The 18,727-nt window shown below is 37.8% G+C and overlaps 1 protein-coding gene and 1 pseudogene across 6 annotated transcripts in view; both read right to left on the minus strand.

The window, feature by feature from the left end:
- The window catches only part of Rev3l (REV3 like, DNA directed polymerase zeta catalytic subunit), a 157,674-nt gene that overhangs the window by 23,412 nt on the left and 115,535 nt on the right, over positions 1–18,727 (minus strand). For 5 of the 6 annotated variants that reach the window (XR_013105470.1, XM_076917128.1, XM_034524021.2 and 2 more), the window contains 7 exons: positions 14,563–14,681; positions 12,369–12,487; positions 9,216–9,357; positions 8,571–8,815; positions 7,237–7,345; positions 3,279–3,485; positions 687–796 (listed from right to left, as the gene is read on the minus strand). Coding sequence is in view for 4 of the 6 variants with exons in the window: in XM_076917128.1 (XP_076773243.1) it covers positions 687–796; positions 3,279–3,485; positions 7,237–7,345; positions 8,571–8,815; positions 9,216–9,357; positions 12,369–12,487; positions 14,563–14,681 (1,051 nt within the window). In the remaining 2 variants the exon portion in view is untranslated. Of the gene's footprint in view, positions 1–686; positions 797–3,278; positions 3,486–3,946; positions 4,074–7,236; positions 7,346–8,570; positions 8,816–9,215; positions 9,358–12,368; positions 12,488–14,562; positions 14,682–18,727 lie in introns of all 6 variants that reach the window. The other variant, XR_013105471.1, reaches the window with a different exon arrangement.
- LOC117724653 (E3 SUMO-protein ligase PIAS2 pseudogene) lies at positions 15,502–16,864 on the minus strand (annotated as a pseudogene).

The following is an 18,727-nucleotide window of genomic DNA, read 5'->3' on the forward strand; positions in this document are numbered from 1 at the left end:
CCTTTTATTGTTTTCCACCTTATTCTTAAGACAGGGTCTCTCACTAAACCTTCCTGGTTTTCCTGCAGTGGTGGCAGCCAGGAAACCAGCCCTCCTTACTGCTGGGTTACCCATGTGTCATGTCTAGCTTTTAATATGGGTGCTGTAAATCCACATTCAGGTCTTCATGGTAGTATAGCAACTGCCACTTGGAACCATCTCCCTAGACTGCACTTGTCTACCACCACCACCACCACCACCACGACCACCACCACCACCACCACCACCACCACGACCACCACCACCACCACCACCACCACCACGACCACCACGACCACCACGACCACCACGACCACCACCACCACCACCACCACCACCACGACCACCACCACCACCACCACCACCACGACCACCACGACCACCACGACCACCACGACCACCACAACCACCACCACCACCACGACCACCACCACCACCACCACCACTTCTTTAAGAGACTTAAATACAGAAACTCAGAAGAATTATCCACCAAAAGATCATATGGTCGACAACACTGATGTAGGAGTTATTTAAAAGGATTTCCCCTAAGCTATTTGAAACATCAAAAAGAAGATATGAATAAATATAAACAAAACAAAAAATTAACAAGAAAAAACCCACCCCCAAACCAACCCCCAAACCCAAATACAACCCCCTAAATCCATTACCTGTCAGTATCACCATAAACAACCCTAGCACCCCATTTCTTGGTATCATTCACTAGTTTAATTGCTCGTTCCAAGGTCTCTCTGGCTTTGTGAACAATGCTATCGCCAACCTGGTGATGATACAAACACATTGGCAATGGTTTAACATAGCTCAGTAAGAGTCAACAGATTTTAATAATATTAAAATCTTAACTATTATATTTTTAAAAAAGAAATAGTACAAAAAATAACTACCAGTGCATCACAAAGTTAAAAAATGAATTTAAAAGAATCAATGACTATAGACTTGCCTTTGAATATACCAGGAAGTAAAAAGGACTGCACACTTTTTACAAGGTACATTTGACTCTTGAAAGAATAAGTCTTCTGTATTCAAAGACCGAATTACTGTTTGTTTGTTTTGTTTTGTTTTATTTTGTTTTTGAGACAGGGTTTCTCTGTGTAACAGCCCTGGCTGTCCTGGAACTTTCCACTGCAGACCAGGTTGGCCTTGAACTCACAGAAATCCACCTGCCACTGACCCTCGAGTGCTAAGATTAAAAGCGTGCATCATCACATCTGGCTTCTCAAAGCCTGTTCTTTATACCCATATAATCAGCCAGGGTACAAATCACTGTGTGTTGGGTCCAAGTATAAGAAATGTAGGTATATCTCTTCCAAACAATCTCTGTTGATGATAATGTATTTAAGTGCTGAAATTACATTTCTGAGACTGATTATGCATAATTTTTGTTAAAACTAAGTAAAAGAAGAAATGTACTCACAGCTGTATAACAGAAAATATATTAGCAGTGTTTAATTGAAAACAAGTAGGTACATAAATATGCCCACAGGGTTCTTTTGCTGTGACCACTGAGTTTTAGCAAGAATCAGGGCATAAACTGATAGAAAATTCTAGGCCTTGAGCAATGTGAGACATATCTTCATTAGGTTATGTAGTTTGGTAAATTAAAGAGATTTTAATTACTAAACTCATTGGGTCAAAGGATAGAGAAGACTGCCATCCAAGCCAAATGGAGCTTTCAATCCCTTTGCATTTTCTCTTTTTGTTAATAACCAAATGACAGTAATAATGCTGCTTCCCTTTTTGCTATAAAAGTTGAAATTTCCAAACAAAATATGGTTTCAATAGTATTCAGAAAGCTGTCTAAAGCTGCACTGCAAAGTAAACTCTAGTATATGAGGGAAGGGACCGATGATAAAATAGGAGCAAAATCTAAAAATTTGATTTGGATTTTAAGTTACGATAATATATCCTATTGAGACTTTGAGTATATTAGAAAATGACAACTTAATGCATTAAAACACGCTAAGAATTAGCGTGCATGGTGGTGCATATCTTTAACCCCAGTACTTAGGAGGCATAGGAAGGCAGATCTCTATGAGTTCCAAGCCAGCTAGGGTTACAGAGTGAGATCCTGTTTCAAAACAAACCACATACGCAGAAAACCAACCAACCAAGCACTGAATCACGTTATCTAACTGAAACTATGACGTTTTAATAAAATGCTGCATCTCTGCCGCATTCCCATCTTCCTTATAACCCAGGGTCACAGACCAGCTCTGCCCACCGCTAAGCGGCACTGAGGAGCTCAAGCTTTCCAGTGTGCACAGCAAGCACTTTACTAACTGGGCATCTCCCCGTCCCTCTGTCTCCCCTTCTCACACTGAGCCATCTCTCTAGCTTTGTGTTGACACATTAAAAAAAACTGTGTGCTGTGTGACTGTAGCATACACAGGAAGGCAGAAGACAACTCCGTGGAATCCACCTTTCTCCTTCCACATTTTTGTGGGTTCTGGGATTGAACTGAGGTCACCAGGCTTGCTTCAGTAAGCGCCCAACCTGCTGAACTCTAATGCCAGCTTTTGAGAAAGTGTGAGGCTCACTTTGCCTCTTGTGAGCTGTAGTATGTACATATAACATGCACAAGACACGTGTGTGCAGTGGCCAGGGGTTGACATTAGGTGTCTTACTCAATTATTTTCCACTTTTTTGAGACAAGGTCTTCCATGGAACCCAGAGTTGATGCAGTTAGACAGACTAGTCAGTAAGGGTCAGTGAGCTCCAGGGATCCTCCTGCCACCACCCACTCAGCACTCAGAATACAGGTAAGAAGTCGCTGCTTCTGACATTTCCTGTAGGTCCCTCATGTTTATTCAGTAGGTACTTTACTGACTGAACCATCTCCCCAGTCCATGGAATGATTTTTCTTTAATGTAATATTTGGACCTCACTAGCAAATATTAAAAGGAGTCAGTCATGGTGCTGCATACTTTAATCCCAGCACTCGGGAGGGAGAGGAAGGCAGATCTACCCAGAGAAATCCTATGTTGAAAAATCAAAACAAAATTAAAAAGAATTATTTAGTATCAAAATGACTGCAAACACTGTTATAAACTGGCACTGAAACCTTATACTAGTAAATGTGAAAATGTGTATATAATTTAAAAATTATTAATGAACTAAGGAAAGATGCATGTTTACTGATCCATTTTAAGAAAAACTAGTATGTCATGGAAATGATACTTTTAAGTCTAAAGTTTAATAACAAAGCAAAATATTTCAATAAATTCTCTCATTAAATGTGTTACCTCAATGCATGGCATTCTCCCAGAGAAATTAGCAGATGTATAGCCAAATGTGACATTTGCTATCAGCTTCAGTCCTAACTGACGGGCATTGAGCATTCGTGACAGGGCTCTGTCTTGTTTGTAAGCCTTCATAGACTGCTTCACCATGAATCTAGTCTTCAAAATTTCTTCAAGCATTCTTGGTAGAACACCCTTTCGTACAGAAGGCTATCATAAAGGAGAAAAAAGAAGAATGTATAAAATTCCTCAATGACATACGCATGCATATAGATTTCGGTAACTAAGAAGAAAACAAGCATAACAACAGCCAACTGTCATAAACAGAAACATGCTACTAACAGAATAACCACGGGACTAGTAGCTGCCATCACAATCATCACAGTTTACTTCTGTTGGAGAGCTTTTTCTTCTAACAGGCTCCAGTACTGCCTAACACCCGAATGCAGCACTTGTCTATGAGCTCTGAGGACTCCAGGAAGCAGGGTGTCAACTAGTACACAGATAGCCATACAACAGACTCAGAGGGAAATGCTGTTCAACGTTCGATCGAGACCCCCATCCTTCAGAAAGACATACGGGCCTTGTATCACTCATAACCAACCTCAGTTTTTAAAGCGCTCACCCTAGTGACCCCACACAGTGCTCTGCATGGAACGCCATTTATCTACCTTGGAAGAATGATGAGCTGGGTTGACTCTGCTGACATTCAAACCTGCAGTTCCAGGGACTCTAGGTATGTCAAATCTGATGCTTAGAGCACTAAGCCATCCCCTCCGGCCTACATTTATTAGCAATCTGGAAGAGGGGATGAATAATGAAGTGATAACATTTGTTGTTGCCAAAAAAAAAATCATTTGTATTAATCAAGACTAGGGAGGATTTATGAGAACTCCGGTAGGAATGAAAACCACAAAACAGTATTAATTGATGATTCACAGACTCGTGCAAAATAATGCATGTCAAACCGAACACTTAAAACCCCAGTAATAGGATAATCACACTTTTGAATATTAAAAAAATGATTTCTTTTTAAGCTTTACATACTAGGTCAAAATGTAAATCCGGTTTTTAAGATGCTATTGCAGGGAGTTTAAGCAAACAACCCCCACACGTGACAAGGGAATGCAGATTACCTCTAATTCATTTGGTGTACCTTTAGAAGCCGACCCAACTTTCCCTGTTTATCATTTTAAAACCTGTAATTATTAGTTCGCATCAATTGTGAAAACCTTTATTCTTCTGTACTATATTACCATTATGTCACCACTCTAGACCTTTCCCACTGCCTCTCTATGCTTTCCTTCGCTTTCCCTAGTAGATCCTGCTTACTTTCAGGTACTCTCCCACAAGCCTCCACTTCCCACAACAACTGTGTCTGGGTTATTGTACTAATATGTTGACTTTCAGTTTCCATTCATTTCCTTGCAAATGACATGGTTTTACTATTCATTATGGCCAAATACTACTTTATTGCATATATATAGCACATTTTTTTTTAAATCCACTCTCTTATCTGTTGATAAGTAAGATGGGCATCCAGGCTGATTCTTACTTAGCTGTTGTGAGCAGTGAAGCAATAAACAGGCGTGCTCTTTTGCATGCTGACTTTCTGGTTTATTCCAAGAAGTGGTGCTAGATTCTATGCTAGTGGTATTTTAGCTTGAAAGGGGCCTTCATAGTGTTTCCATAGCAGCCATGTAATTTACTCTCCTCTCCAGCTTGGAGAGCAAGGCTCCTCTCTGCTCTCACACTTGCTGGCCTCTCACACTGTGGCAAGGAGGAGTCTCAGTGCAGTCTGACTTACACTTCTGATGGCCAGACACCCGCACCTTTTCACTGTTCTTCAGCCACGATATTTCTTTGTGATCACAAAGAAAAGAAGATTATTTACTAATTGGATTATGTGTTCATCTGGTATTAGATTCCTTGAGTCCTTGACATATTTTGAACACATCCTGTTCTGCAGCCTGTATCTTTAATTGTGATTAATCCTGATTATTTACTTCACTGTAAAAAGCCTTTAAATGTTATGGAATCCCATTTGTTAATTCAAGTTTTGAGTTCTGCTCAGGAAACTGTTACCTGTACCAATTTCAAAAGTGTTTCTCTGACGTTTTTCTGTAGCAGTTTCAAAGTTTTAGTCCTTTAATTAATTTAAAGGTGATTTTAATTTGGCTGATGTCTTTTTACTTTATGTAAATGAGTGTTTTGCCTATATATCTGTCTGAGCACAACGTGTGTGCCTGGTGCTTACAGAGCCCAGAAAAGGGCATCAGATCCCCTGGATCCGGAGTAGCAAGCATGTGTAAATCAGATGGATGTTAGGTCTTGAAACCAAGTAATAGCCAGTGCTTTTAACTACTGAGCCGTATCTCTAGAAGATGTCTATATTGAATGAAAGGTAGAGAGCTCTAGTTTCAGTCCTCTACATATAATCATTTTCCTAACACTGTTGACGTGACCTTTTTCCTATATAAATATATTTGGCAGTATTGTCAAGAATAAGATGGCTTAGACAATCAGGTTTATTTTTAGGTTGCCTATTTTATTCTATTGGTCTCTGTGTTCTTTTTACGTTAATCCTATACTATGAAGTTGTTATTACTTTGGCTTTGTTAGTGTATTTAACATTACCTATTCTGAGGCCTCCCTTCCAGCACTACTCTTTGCTTAGGATTGGCATTTGTTATTTGGTATCTATCATTTGTGTTTCCATATGACTTTAAGGTTTTTTTTTTTTTTTTTTGTTTTGTTTTGTTTTGTTTTGTTTTCTAGTTTTGTGAAGGGCATAGGTACTTTCATAGGGACTGCATTATGTAGTTCAATTTTGGTATTATTTCATTTTAACAATATTAACTCTCTCATACAGTAAATTTTCCCATCTTGTTGTTCTATTTCTTTCTTCAGTGTTTCATAATTTTTCTTTTTAGATAGGGTCTCACAATGTAGCCCTGGCTGGCCTGGAGTACGCTCTATAGACCAAGCTAGCTTGAACTCATAGACACCTGCCTACACCTGCCTCCTTAGTGCTGGGATTAAAGACATGCACCACCACACTCTGCTCACTGTTTTGAGATTTTTATTGTTGAGACCTTTCACTTCTGTTGCTAGGTTTATTCCCAGGGTTCCATTTTCCTATTAAGAATAGGATTGTTTTCCTGATTTCTTTCTTATTGAGGCATAATATTTTAAGACATAATATAAAAAGAACCATGACCAACTATGCAGAAATGTTATTTAAAAATGGATTTTTTAAACATGGGAGAAAAAAAAAACAAAACACCAAAACAAATCAATTCCAACTTCTCCAACTTTACCTACACCAGAACCTGGAGGTATTCTATTCCAAAAATCTCTAAGAAAGGAATATACCATGAACTTACTGCTAAAAATTTTCTTCACATCTAAATTGTAATTAAAGTTCAATATCATCTCTTAAGTGGTAGAGAATGCTATTTTTGCTAAGTACACCAGAATGAATTGGAGGGTTGGTGGGGTCTGCCTGTTCCATCAAACACCACTCATACCTGTAGTATACACCGACTCACTGCTAGGGAAATTGAAAAGAATGAAGTTGGCATATAAGAGGTAACATAACTTCTGGAATCTCCTATTTTGTTTATTCAATTAGAAAGGTTTCTTCAGTCTCTCTTCAGGAGAAAGTATATAGAAAACAAAGGGATCTCGTTGTTAGTGTGAATGTCTCCTTTAAGAATGTAATCAGTAAATATTAGTGTCAATATATCTAAGATAGCATCCATTTAATTTAAAATAATGTGGAACACTTGTAGGATCTATATATTAAAGCAATTAAACTTTTTAAATCTAAGCTTAACTAAAGCAAGATGGTTACTTTTCTTCAAAATGATTTTATGAGAGAAAAATCTTCAAGTAAAGCACTCCTTGCTCTCTAAAGGCAAGCCACAGCTGACTCCTTGCATTTACGCTCGAGTATTACCTTGACGAAAGCCACTCCATTGGGAGACACTGTGATGTCATGCCTGATTTGGTAAAGTAAATCTGGAGGCACTCTGAGAGAGGTGCAGCCAAATCTGAACTCATCGTACCTGTTAAGAAAGAAGATGTTAAGCAGACTTTCTCAAGGATAGTACAGAGAGCTTTTAGACATTTTTAAAATTAAATCACAACTTCTCTTTCAGACATGTAAACATGAATTCATGTAACTGGCAATATGGTTACTTGGTTAATTAACCAAAATTCTTCATATATGTACAATTTATAGAAAGAACCATTTTTTCCTTTTTTTAGTTTTTCCACACAGGGTTTCTCTGTGTAGCCCTGGCTGTCCTGGAACTCACTCTGTAGACCAGGCTGGCCTCGAACTCAGAAATCCGTCTGCCTCTGCCTCCCAAGTGCTGGGATTAAAGGCGTGAGCCACCACTGCCCGGCAAAGAAGTGTTTCGTAAGTGGCAGTACTTTACAACTTATGACTAAATATACACTCAAATACAAAATTTCAGCTCAACATATAATCAAGTTATATTAAACTCCCTAAAGAAAAATTCAAGTATAAAGTACTTTCAAATTTTCTTCTTAATAAAAGACAAGATAAATGATACAGTTTCCACAAATGTTTCCTATGACTAGATCACAGTATGTGGTCTCAAGTCCACAAAATCATTAAAAAGAAGATTCTGCATTTCTTTTTTTTTTTTTGGTTTTTCGAGACAGGGTTTCTCTGTGTAGCCCTGGCTGTCCTGGAACTCACTCTGTAGACCAGGCTGGCCTCGAACTCAGAAATCCGCCTGCCTCTGCCTCCCAGGTGCTGGGATTAAAGGCGTGTGCCACCACTGCCCGGCTCTGCATTTCTCATAATCAAGAAAAACATCCACTCCTTTGATAATTTAAAACATTACTGTTTAACTTATATGAATTAATAAACTGTAAGAGTTAATTCAATCGTTTGAAAAATCACAGCATGTTTCTAAGACAGGAGGAACTGACAATTGGAATCATTAGTTTCAAAGTATTGCAATGGAAGCTGATTTAATAAAAATAATTCTCATTCTCAAGAAGACTATTGATATTCATGAATAAAACAGAAAGATGCAAGGCTCATCTCCCTCTGCTCATGATCCTCTTCACAGCAGCCATCCACCTACAAAACTAATCACACTACAATTCATGTCTATCAGTAATTCAACTGCAGCAAATGGGCTAGCTGTGCGATAACCCAATTCATCTGACTCCTAAGGACAGTGAAGGAAGTCCATGATCTTAACGCACATAAAGTACGGTACCATGACTGTGAATATAAGGAAGAACACTTACTTTCCCAAATTCTCTACGTGGCCAAGGCAAGTAGAGAAGCAGTAGTTATATGCAATCACAATGGAAGGGTAAAGTGACTGGAAATCCAAAACAAGCACAGAGTTGCTATAGAAACGAGATTCAGGCTCCATGATGAGCGGAACACACTGTGGGGCTCTCATCTGGGATCTCTGTTGAATGCTAGGTGTCACAGGAATATAGTTCATTGGTTTAGCAATTCGCAACATCATTGACTCCACACGGTACTGCAAAGAGAAAAGAATAATGTTTAAATAAAAATATACTGTTTACATATGTATGTATGTGTATATGTATGTATGCATGTATGTATGGTTTTATACATCTGTAAATATTGTTTAGTCAAATTTCAAGGTGTCACTAAGATTGATGTTCAGATTCTTTATTTTTATGTTAAAATTATTTATTAGGACTTAAAAGATGCCAAACTTAAAAAAAAATATAAAGCATGGGAGGATCTTCGTTCTTGGTTTCCCTGCTGCTAAGGGGTGATTCTAATGATAACACAAGATTCAATTACTCAAGTACTGATAACAGATACAAAGTTTTAAAAATTTGTCATGTCAAATTTTTGGCATGCCAGAGCCACTTATGCATAGCTTTAAAGTGTACAAGAAGAATTTCTACCTGTGAACCTCTCGTTAATACATGTAAAAACTGAATGCCAAACAGTCTGGCCATTTCACTGGTTTTTCCAATTAGGTCCAGCTGTTCTAACATCTGGAGATTTCCACGGACACGGCTAACATAGTGATCAACCATTTTCCATCTGTCAAAAAAGAAAGCATGCATGAATACAGGTAAAGTGAGATTACTTAGGGGGAAGTCACAACATGGACCTTTAAATAAAGTATGGTGGAGTTAAATGTCAGAAAAGTTCAAGGAATAAAACTCAGTAATAATACACAAAATCTAAAGTAGTACTTACGATAAGGAATTATAAGGTAATTTCTTTCAATTGTTTCCTTGATTTTTGATAACCTAGGCCTAGTTCTCTATTTCACTTGGCAAAAAGGTTTTTTTTTTTTTAATCCTGGATAATACCTAACTAGAGATGGCAATACATGCATTTAGAACATTATACCATCCCTAAACAAATCATCAAATCCAGTTTTTAGTGTTAAGTTGAATATAAACGTTACTTATGGGTTTATGTACTACTTTTTCCTTGAACTGTCACTGAGCTATAACCTAGTTCTCTGTAAAGATTTGATATCAAAATCTAGGCCTTACTGTAGGTTTTTCCTTTTCTTTCTTTTTCTTATTTTGTTCTGTTTTTCAAGACAGGGTTTCTCTGTGTAGGCTTTGCTATCCTGGAAATAACTATGTAGGCCAGGCTGGCCTTGAATTTAGATATGCACCACCACTGCTCGGCCCTTACTGTAGTTCTATGTCATTTCCCTGAGGTCTCTCAAAAGGAAACGGAAGATGAGTTGAAACCATGAAACCATGAATGAGTGTAGATCTGGGTAAGTTGGGGAGAGGAAAACCATAATCAGAACATATCTGTTTTTAAAACTATTTTCAATAAAATTGTTTTTTTACACATGAGTTGTTTTTAAAAGCTATATCTTTTGCATCTTTACCACCATTTACCCTTGTATTTTAATAAGCCAGAATGCACTATTTTTAAATCCTGGATACCTGCTTTTCTTTCCTTCTTTCCTCCCTTCCTCCCTTCCTCCCTTCCTCCCTTCCTCCCTTTCTCTCTCTCTCTTTCTTTCTTTCTTTCTTTCTTTCTTTCTTTCTTTCTTTCTTTCTTTCTTCCTTCCTTCCTTCCTTCCTTCCTTCCTTCCTTCCTTCCTTCCTTCCTTCCTAGTATAGTTTATTCAGGGCATGGGGAGGGGGTTTAAGACGATAGTAGAGGCAAAGAGAGGGACAGAAGTAGAGGCTGGCCATGAGCATGTGGAGAGAGGGGGAAGGAAATGGGGAAGGAGAGAGTGGAAGGGACAAGCAAGAGGAAAGAGAGCAGGAGATCAGGAGAACAAGAGTGCAAGAAAGCCTTTCTTTTTTCTTCTGGAGTCTAAGTCCTGTCAAGTTAGAGGTGTTAATCTGGTGTTCACTACTTCAAACACAGATCTGGCATTAAACAGAAGAACAGCTGCTGAGAAAGCAGCAGGATACTACCCATCCCAGCACCTGAGCCAAGCAGCTCAGCTGCTAATGAAGAAGCAGGATAGCACTGCTTGCCTCTGGAGACAGGCAGAAAACCTGTCTGAACCCCACTGTGTTAACAATAGGAAGGCTGAGAAAGCTCATGCCTAGGCCCAGAAAGCAAGACACTCCAAAGACTACAGCTGGGCCAGGAGTGAGTAACTCCCTCCCTCCAATCCACTCTACAACTTACACAAAGTAACAAGGAGACGGCCTCTGTTTTGTACAACTATAATCCTTGTACCTGGGAGACTGAGGAAGAATTCCAAGTTTGAGGTCATCCTATATAGTTCAAGGCTACCCTCGGTTATGCCCAGAAATACTGTCTTTGAAAAAAAAAACATGAGAGAAAGAAAGAAAGAAAGAAAGAAAGAAAGAAAGAAAGAAAGAAAGACAAAAGAGAAAGAAAGAAAGAAAGAAAGAAAGAAAGAAAGAAAGAAAGAAAGAAAGAAAGGAAGAAAGAAAGAAAGAAAGAAAGGAAGGAGAGAGGGAGTGAATGAATGCATTAAATGAATTGGACAAATTAGCAAAATGTAAATTACTATTGATTTATCAGAAACAATGAAGGATAAAAGGAAAGGCAGTCAAAATCTTTATAGTAGTTAAGAAAGAAAGAAACAAACTAAGCAAAACTCAAGCCTAAAATGAGACAGTAAAATATCAGTCAAAAGTCTGTCCTTCCTTCCTTCCTTCCTTCCTTCCTTCCTTCCTTCCTTCCTTCCTTCCTTCCTTCCTTCCTTCCTTCTAATAAGTAAGGGTTAGGATAATTTATTTCCAGCAGACTTGCAGTAGATGAACTTCTAAAGGAAGCAGACAAAGTTAACAGACACTAACCAACCATATGGCCCAGAAATATGTTAACTATAGAAATGAAAATATATGTTCACATAGACTTGTATACATATTTATAATAGTTTTATTCATAGTAGCTACAATCCACACTGGTGTCTATTAAGAGTTGAATGAATAAACTACTGTGTATTTCATATAACTTAATATTACTGAATAATAAGAACGAACAACATGCAACATATTGAATCTCACAACAGTTAAAAAATTATATTGAATTTTATCACAAAAGTCCAACAAAAAGCAATAGAATACTAATATTTCCATTTATGTTAAGCTAATAGAAATATAATTAGTATTTACATGGATAGTTAGGTTTGAGTGGACTGATGGCAAATTTGTTTAAGAGTGTTCTCCTGCAGGTATCTTCCTTTTGACAAGGTTCTGGTTACAGAGTGAATGCACATACACAAAGTCATAGGACAGCACACTTTAAATGTGTGCCTTTTATTGTATGTAATATAAAGTTACATGATACTGACTTTTAATTTTATTTTAAAAATTAACTTATCATTTTATGTGTACAAGTGCTTTGCTGGCATGTGTAGCTGTGCACCATGTGTGTGCCTGGTGCCTGCAGAACCAGAAGAGGGCACTGGATCACCTGGAACTGGAGTTATAGACAGCTGTGAGATGCCACGTGGCTGCTGGAAATCTAACCTGGGTCTTCTGCAAGAGTAGCCAGTGCTTACAACTGTGGAGCTATCTTCCCAGCCCATAATAATGATGATTTGAAAAAAAAAATACCATATCCTCTGGAGATTGGTGAAACATTACCTGTAGAGATCTGTCTTGTTATCAAACCAGTCTGACAAGACTCGGAAGGTAAAAAGGGGGAAACGCTGATGGAGAACATGAAAGCTCACATTTTCAAAAGTGTAGTTAGTCAGGGCAACCTAAAAAAAAGTGCAAGGCAGAATTATAATTATTCTTATCTTTATGCAAAACATTTGTTGCCTTTTTTCAGTCAATCCAGCTTATTTGGTTTTAAAAAGTCCTAATACCACTTAGAACTTTTCATAAAAGGTCTGCAAGACACTGGTAACAGGAAAACAAAGCCCACTGTTAGAGCAGTTAAGTAGAACACAAATAAGTATATCACAAATCGAGTTAGTGGTGTGGAAAATTAACCTAAGTGGCTTTCTCAGAATGCACACAATAAGCAAAGAGATGAAAATAAAACAGAAGGGGCCACATGGGGAACACATGATTAGCAAATAAGAGTGTTAACATATAGGCAGATCAAGTTCTTAGAGGAAACTGAAAAATCCCAATGATCAAATCTAACACTCTGTTCTCTGTATTGTCAAAATCTGAAAGTGGATGATTTAGAAGGTCTGGAAATATATTCAGTTTTCATGGTAACAGTCATATGTTCCTTTGAGCAGCTAATATATGTCTAATAAAAATTATTATCTAGGAGTCAGTAATTTTATCATTAAGGACTCAAGGTCCAGTGGGAGCAGCAGTTATTTTATGGTTAGAATAATCACACAAGTTACAAATTGCCAAGCATTATGAGAAAAACAAACAAAAAATACAAAGATTAAAACGGAACCTTTAGAACTACTTAAATCCAGAAAACATAATTTGAATGTCTATAGTATGAAATAAATACCCAAGACCAGCTCTGGTCCAAAGTCTTGATATTCTAGAATGGCTTGAGATACAGGATGACTATCATTCAGGATTTTATGGAAATTGTCAAACTGCCAGTGATTAAAATTTTAAGAGGTGAGGGTAATCTTTACATGAGTTACAGAATTCACATAAAAAAGGTCACCCATGGTAACATAGCTTGTAATCCGAGTACTGGGGAGGAGAAAAGATCCACACCAATAAGAGACCCTGTTACAAGGTACAAGGTGGATGGCTCCTGAGAAACAATACTCAAGGTTGGCCTCTGGCTTCCACAGACAGGTGCATATGCAAATCCTCACAGCACACAACTGCACATGAAATAGCACTGTCGTCAAGCAGATTCACTAATGCACGGTTCCAAATGAGATTAAATGTGAGCATAACTCCTGACTCGTGGCACAAAGAAGAAATGGGAAAAACTGACGTTACCTAAATTGTATCTAAAGAACCCACTGCCCCATCTGACATGGTTAGCAGGTGACAGTGCTCCAGCATGCTTGGAAGTCAGTGTTGAGCATAAGCTCAGGATAGCCACAACAATCAATGAATAGCAAGGAAAAAATAGAAAGTAGTTCAAATAGGAGATGCCATTGGAGAATGAATTACCATCTAGACATTTTACCTATTATTACCCAAAAGCCCAGAATCTGAAAACAACCAACTTAGAGCAGGAAACTTACATTTCACTTAGAGAAAACAGACAACTTCAAAGACATAAATATCATTTAGTAAGCCCTACAAGCATGTTTTCATTGTGTGTGAAATAATTATTCCTATTAAGGATTAAAAATTAACAGGAGAGTTTGTTGAAATCATTTAACCCAAAAGCCCACTCAACTGGATGCTGGTATTAACTATGTCTAAATATCTTCTCTCCAATTTGGCCCAGTATTTAAATTTATTCACTAAGAGAGTTTCCTTCTGAAGTCTAGACTAGATTTTCTTAATGATGAAATTACACAGTACTGAACAAGAACCTCATAATACTCCATTACAGCTGTAGACTGTCATTATAACGGGTCTCAGGATACAGCCTAGGCTAGCCACAGCCCAGGCTAGCCACAGGTTCATGATTCTCCTGTCTTACTTTCAAGTTCTGAGAAATACAAGTATGTATGATGATACTCATTTTTCTTCTAGTTAGTTAGATATAAGTAGAAAAACAATGAAGGTGTAATTCTTTTTTATTTAGCCATTTTATATTTTGTAACTTTATTTACATACAATAATAAATCACAAAACATAGAGAATTTATCCTAATACTTTGTAATGAGTACACTGTTATATTGGCCTAATCTTACTGCCAAGCATTTTAGAGAAAATACCTTACCTCATTTCTCATGATTCTCCAAAGGTTCAGTGTAATTCTTCCAACAATATTGATTTCACTCATTGTATCCGATCCATAGTCATCTCTTTCCGCTGCAAATCTGTTTTCAATTTTGTCATCTATGGAAAAAGAATGTAGACTGCATCAAGGCTCACAAAAACAAGCGTTTGGTGAATGATGGAAAAGAAAACGAGACCAATATAAAGAACTAAGAACTAAGACTAAAGGTAAAATCTGATTCAGTCTATTTCATTATTGCTCATTATTTTAACTAAAAAAAAATCAATTTTTCTTTCTTAAATCATGTAAAAGTTTTGTAAAATAAATATAAAGACAACAAGGCATTCTCTTCCTCTTTCTATACAGAGTATATGCTTGTCCCTTGGAATCTAGAGGATGGTTCCTGGGTATCCTATAGATAACAAAGGGAACAGCTCCTTAAATAAAATGCCTTAGTATCTGTCTATGAACATTACCATATTAGTTACATGTACCATCTACACAGCTCCTTAGTGCATGTGCATTCTGATTCATAGTTAACCGACTCCACAGACGTGGAACCCAGGATGCTAAGAGATGACCATGTATATTTATTTTTGTCTATACAAAATCCAAAAAGGTTTAAATTTGAATATTTCTCAATGAAAACATTTCAATGAAGTTTGAAAATGTACTTTAAATGTAATTCCTACTAATAGGTAAAGTATCTTCAAAATTATATTTTTCCCTTTTAAGTATATTATTTTGCATATAAATGTTTCATCAACGGTAGGCAGGACGCATTTTCTTCAGTTTCACAGGACACTGGTCACAAGTACATGAGAATCAATGACTTGAGAATTTCTATGAAAAAGCCATCTAATACAGATTTTCACAGGCCGCCTTTTGTCATCAACAGGACAAATCTAAGAGGACTTGTTTGTGGGGAGCCGACAGAACTCAACACTTGTTCTCATTAATTTGAAGATAAAGGGCAACATCACACCATTACAGATGTGTACGCATCACTGCATGGAAGGGGAGGGTCAGCCTCATTTTCCCTAAAGAGGACATTCACATTTACTCGAAGACTTCACGCTAATCAATTTCACTACCATCTGTGCAGTGGTTAAGTGCTCTAGAATGGGCACGGTTTCTATTCCCTGTCATTTTGAATCTCTGTAACAACAAGGCTGATGTGAATTATCATATAAGATATACATACATGAAGTAATTCTAATTTCAGATGCACAAGAAATAGAAATATGATTTGGTACATTTGAAGACAGCCTCAGGAAAGATGTAATACTCAAGGGTGCCCAGAGAGCTCCTGTCAGTGCCACTTTTAGGTGGTGGTGCACAGCGAGGCAAAGGAGTTTCCCATTTACTCTTACAAATAGACTAGTTATCTTTCTGATGACAACTTGTGTCTGCCAAAGTCACAGCTGAACTTGGACTGTATAATCTCTCCAGTCATTTGACAAAAACAAAAAACAAAACTTCTCTTGAAACCTGTGAATACTACCATGAACTAAACTTATGGGTTTGATAAGAAAATCAAGGGCATTCAAAAATGGATCGGGTTCTTAACTGCATGTCAGGATGGCCAGAACTAGAGGAAATGGCTGCTGCCCATCCCAAGTGTGGGTTTAGTATCTTGAAGTAGCACAGGACTAACAGGAGATGATGGTGAACGTGGTGAACTGAACTAGAAGGCAATGGGTGGATTCCAGCCACTGCTAAGTCAGGTTCTATTGGTGATGAACCCAAAAAAATCAACGTGTTAATTCTGGATAAATCATAAAAGTTCTCTAAGTGTCTAAGGGTATTGCTGTCCATATAAATTCTTGATTTTTAATCTGAGCTGAAATACCGCAGCCATTGTTCAATACATGCAGCACCTTTATTTCATTTACTTACTTGCAGAAACTTGTATTCCACCCAGCAAAGCCTAGTAACATTCGTAGTTCAGAAAACCTAGAACTAGAGACCATACTCCTTGTAATTTGCCATTTTATTCCCCTTCCCCCAGAGGCTACTCAGTCACCATCACCTCCAACTCCTGCAATATCCTGCACTGAATGCCATACAAGATGTCCCAGGCTATGTTTATTTAATCAATAACCTTCCTTCTTTTAATTTAGTAATTTCTGCTGCTACTTTTATTAACACCTAATGCTGCAGCATTTTTATTTTGTATCCGTTTGCCTAGCATGAAAAGGGCCTTTACTCTAGGTGTGATCCCTGTACACAGAAGCCAGAGAAGCAGCAATACTACAACTTCAAGGTCAACATGAGCTGCAGTAAGACCCACCTTAAGCAAAAGCAAAAGTCTTTTGAAAAACTAGTTATCTTTTGAAAAACAAACAAACCCTCAAAACAAAAAGCTTGTATATGGTGTGTGTGTGCCTGTACATGTAAACATGGAAACCAGAGGTTTCTCCACTGCTCTCCCTCTACCTTACTGTTTAAGGCATTCTCTTACTGAACCTAGTACTGATTAATTTATGGAGGCTAGCCTGTTAGTAAACCTCAGTGATTCTCCTGCCTCGTCTCCCAGGGCTGGGTTAACAGGTGCCTACCACCACACCTAGCTTTTACCTGGGCACTGGGGATACAACTGAGGTCCCCATGCTTATACAGGAAGCCCTCATGGAGCCATCTCCCCAGGCCCAAGTAACAGCTTTAATATATACATGATTCTCTCAAAATCTGAGACACTAAAAAAAAAAAAAAATTCTCTTAACAGTTTATGGAGAACTCAGAGTTCCTTAGAGCAAAGAGAACTGAGTCTAGTTTCATGGGCGATGATTTTCTGAGAATAAAAGTAACAATAGATTTGGTGAATGTTGTTGAATATATGTACTGTGTTTTATACATCTATCATGTTCTAGGAACGTTTCCAACACTGCTTCTTTAGCACGCCCACTGTAAGTTTCCCTTTGTATTATAACATTCTACTTAGAAGCACTACATCTTGTCCTGGTTCACATGGTAAGGAACAAGTAGTATTGCAAAGAAGGATCTCTTTACCCTGAAGGCCACGTACACTCACTCACCCACACACCTCTCATTTCTTTCTTTATGCTAAGGAGATAATGTTCAAAAACAACATTAGCAACAACATTCACACAGTGTTCACTGTTTTCAGACACAACTGCAATCACCTTGACAGTTCTATCAGTACCTCCTCCACTCTATGGATGAGTTAATCGTGCAATGGATCTATTCCCCAGGGAGTCTTCTCTTCAGAATCTGCACTTCACTACTCCTGTGCTACCTCACTAACCACACACCCTTTCTGTTGTACTCTGCTGCTTAACAAAAGCCTTAGCAATGACTCTGAAAGGACACGAGCTCTCCTTCCTTGCCTCCCCTCTTCTCCTTCCACAGCTCCTTTCTTTTCTGTGGTACTGGAAGCAAACTCAAAACCTCAAGGATTTCAGACAGACACTCTACTGCTGAGCTACAGTCCTAATCTAGGACATTTTCAATCATTCTTTTGACCTTTATCTCTTACAACCAATGTAATTAACAAGCGCATCTGAGGGCTGCCTCTCCTCAACACTTGGAAGACTCTCCCAAAAGCTACAAGAGCCAAAGCCAATTTTAAACTGTTGTAGCTCTACAGACCACTCATGACTGCCCAGAGAGGGAGTTAGTGTCTTCCAGCGACAAAACCCCAGTTAGTTACCGAACACCATATCATATACCATATATCATCTGACATGAACATTATTAGCCCTTCTCTGTAAACTCAGTACCAAACTTTCAGGAATTGCTCTTAAAATTCACACTATGTTTTTTTGACTTGTACTCAAGTAAAAAAGACCAATTACTTAACCATTAATTTTTATTAGTGCTGTTAGGTCCTTTCTTACCAATTTAATGAATGAAGATATAAAACAAGACAAAACAGTAAAATCATGGTTTATAAAGTCAAGGGTTATGCAGCTTCACAACAATCATGAGGACTATGTCATAACGTGATAAACTAGTTCTAGGATACTGGATGAAGAAAGTACACTAAAGATGGAGTAGATGGTACGATTTGTTATAAAAAGATTTATATATGGAAACATGATTAATGTGGGAAAGACCCAATATATAAAACAACATATGTAGCAGTAAGAATTCAGATTTTTTTCTTGTGCTTTAACCCTTTCTATATGGGGTCACATCTAGA

Source organism: Arvicanthis niloticus, chromosome 20 (genome assembly GCF_011762505.2).
Source record: "Arvicanthis niloticus isolate mArvNil1 chromosome 20, mArvNil1.pat.X, whole genome shotgun sequence".
NCBI lineage: Eukaryota > Metazoa > Chordata > Mammalia > Rodentia > Muridae > Arvicanthis > Arvicanthis niloticus.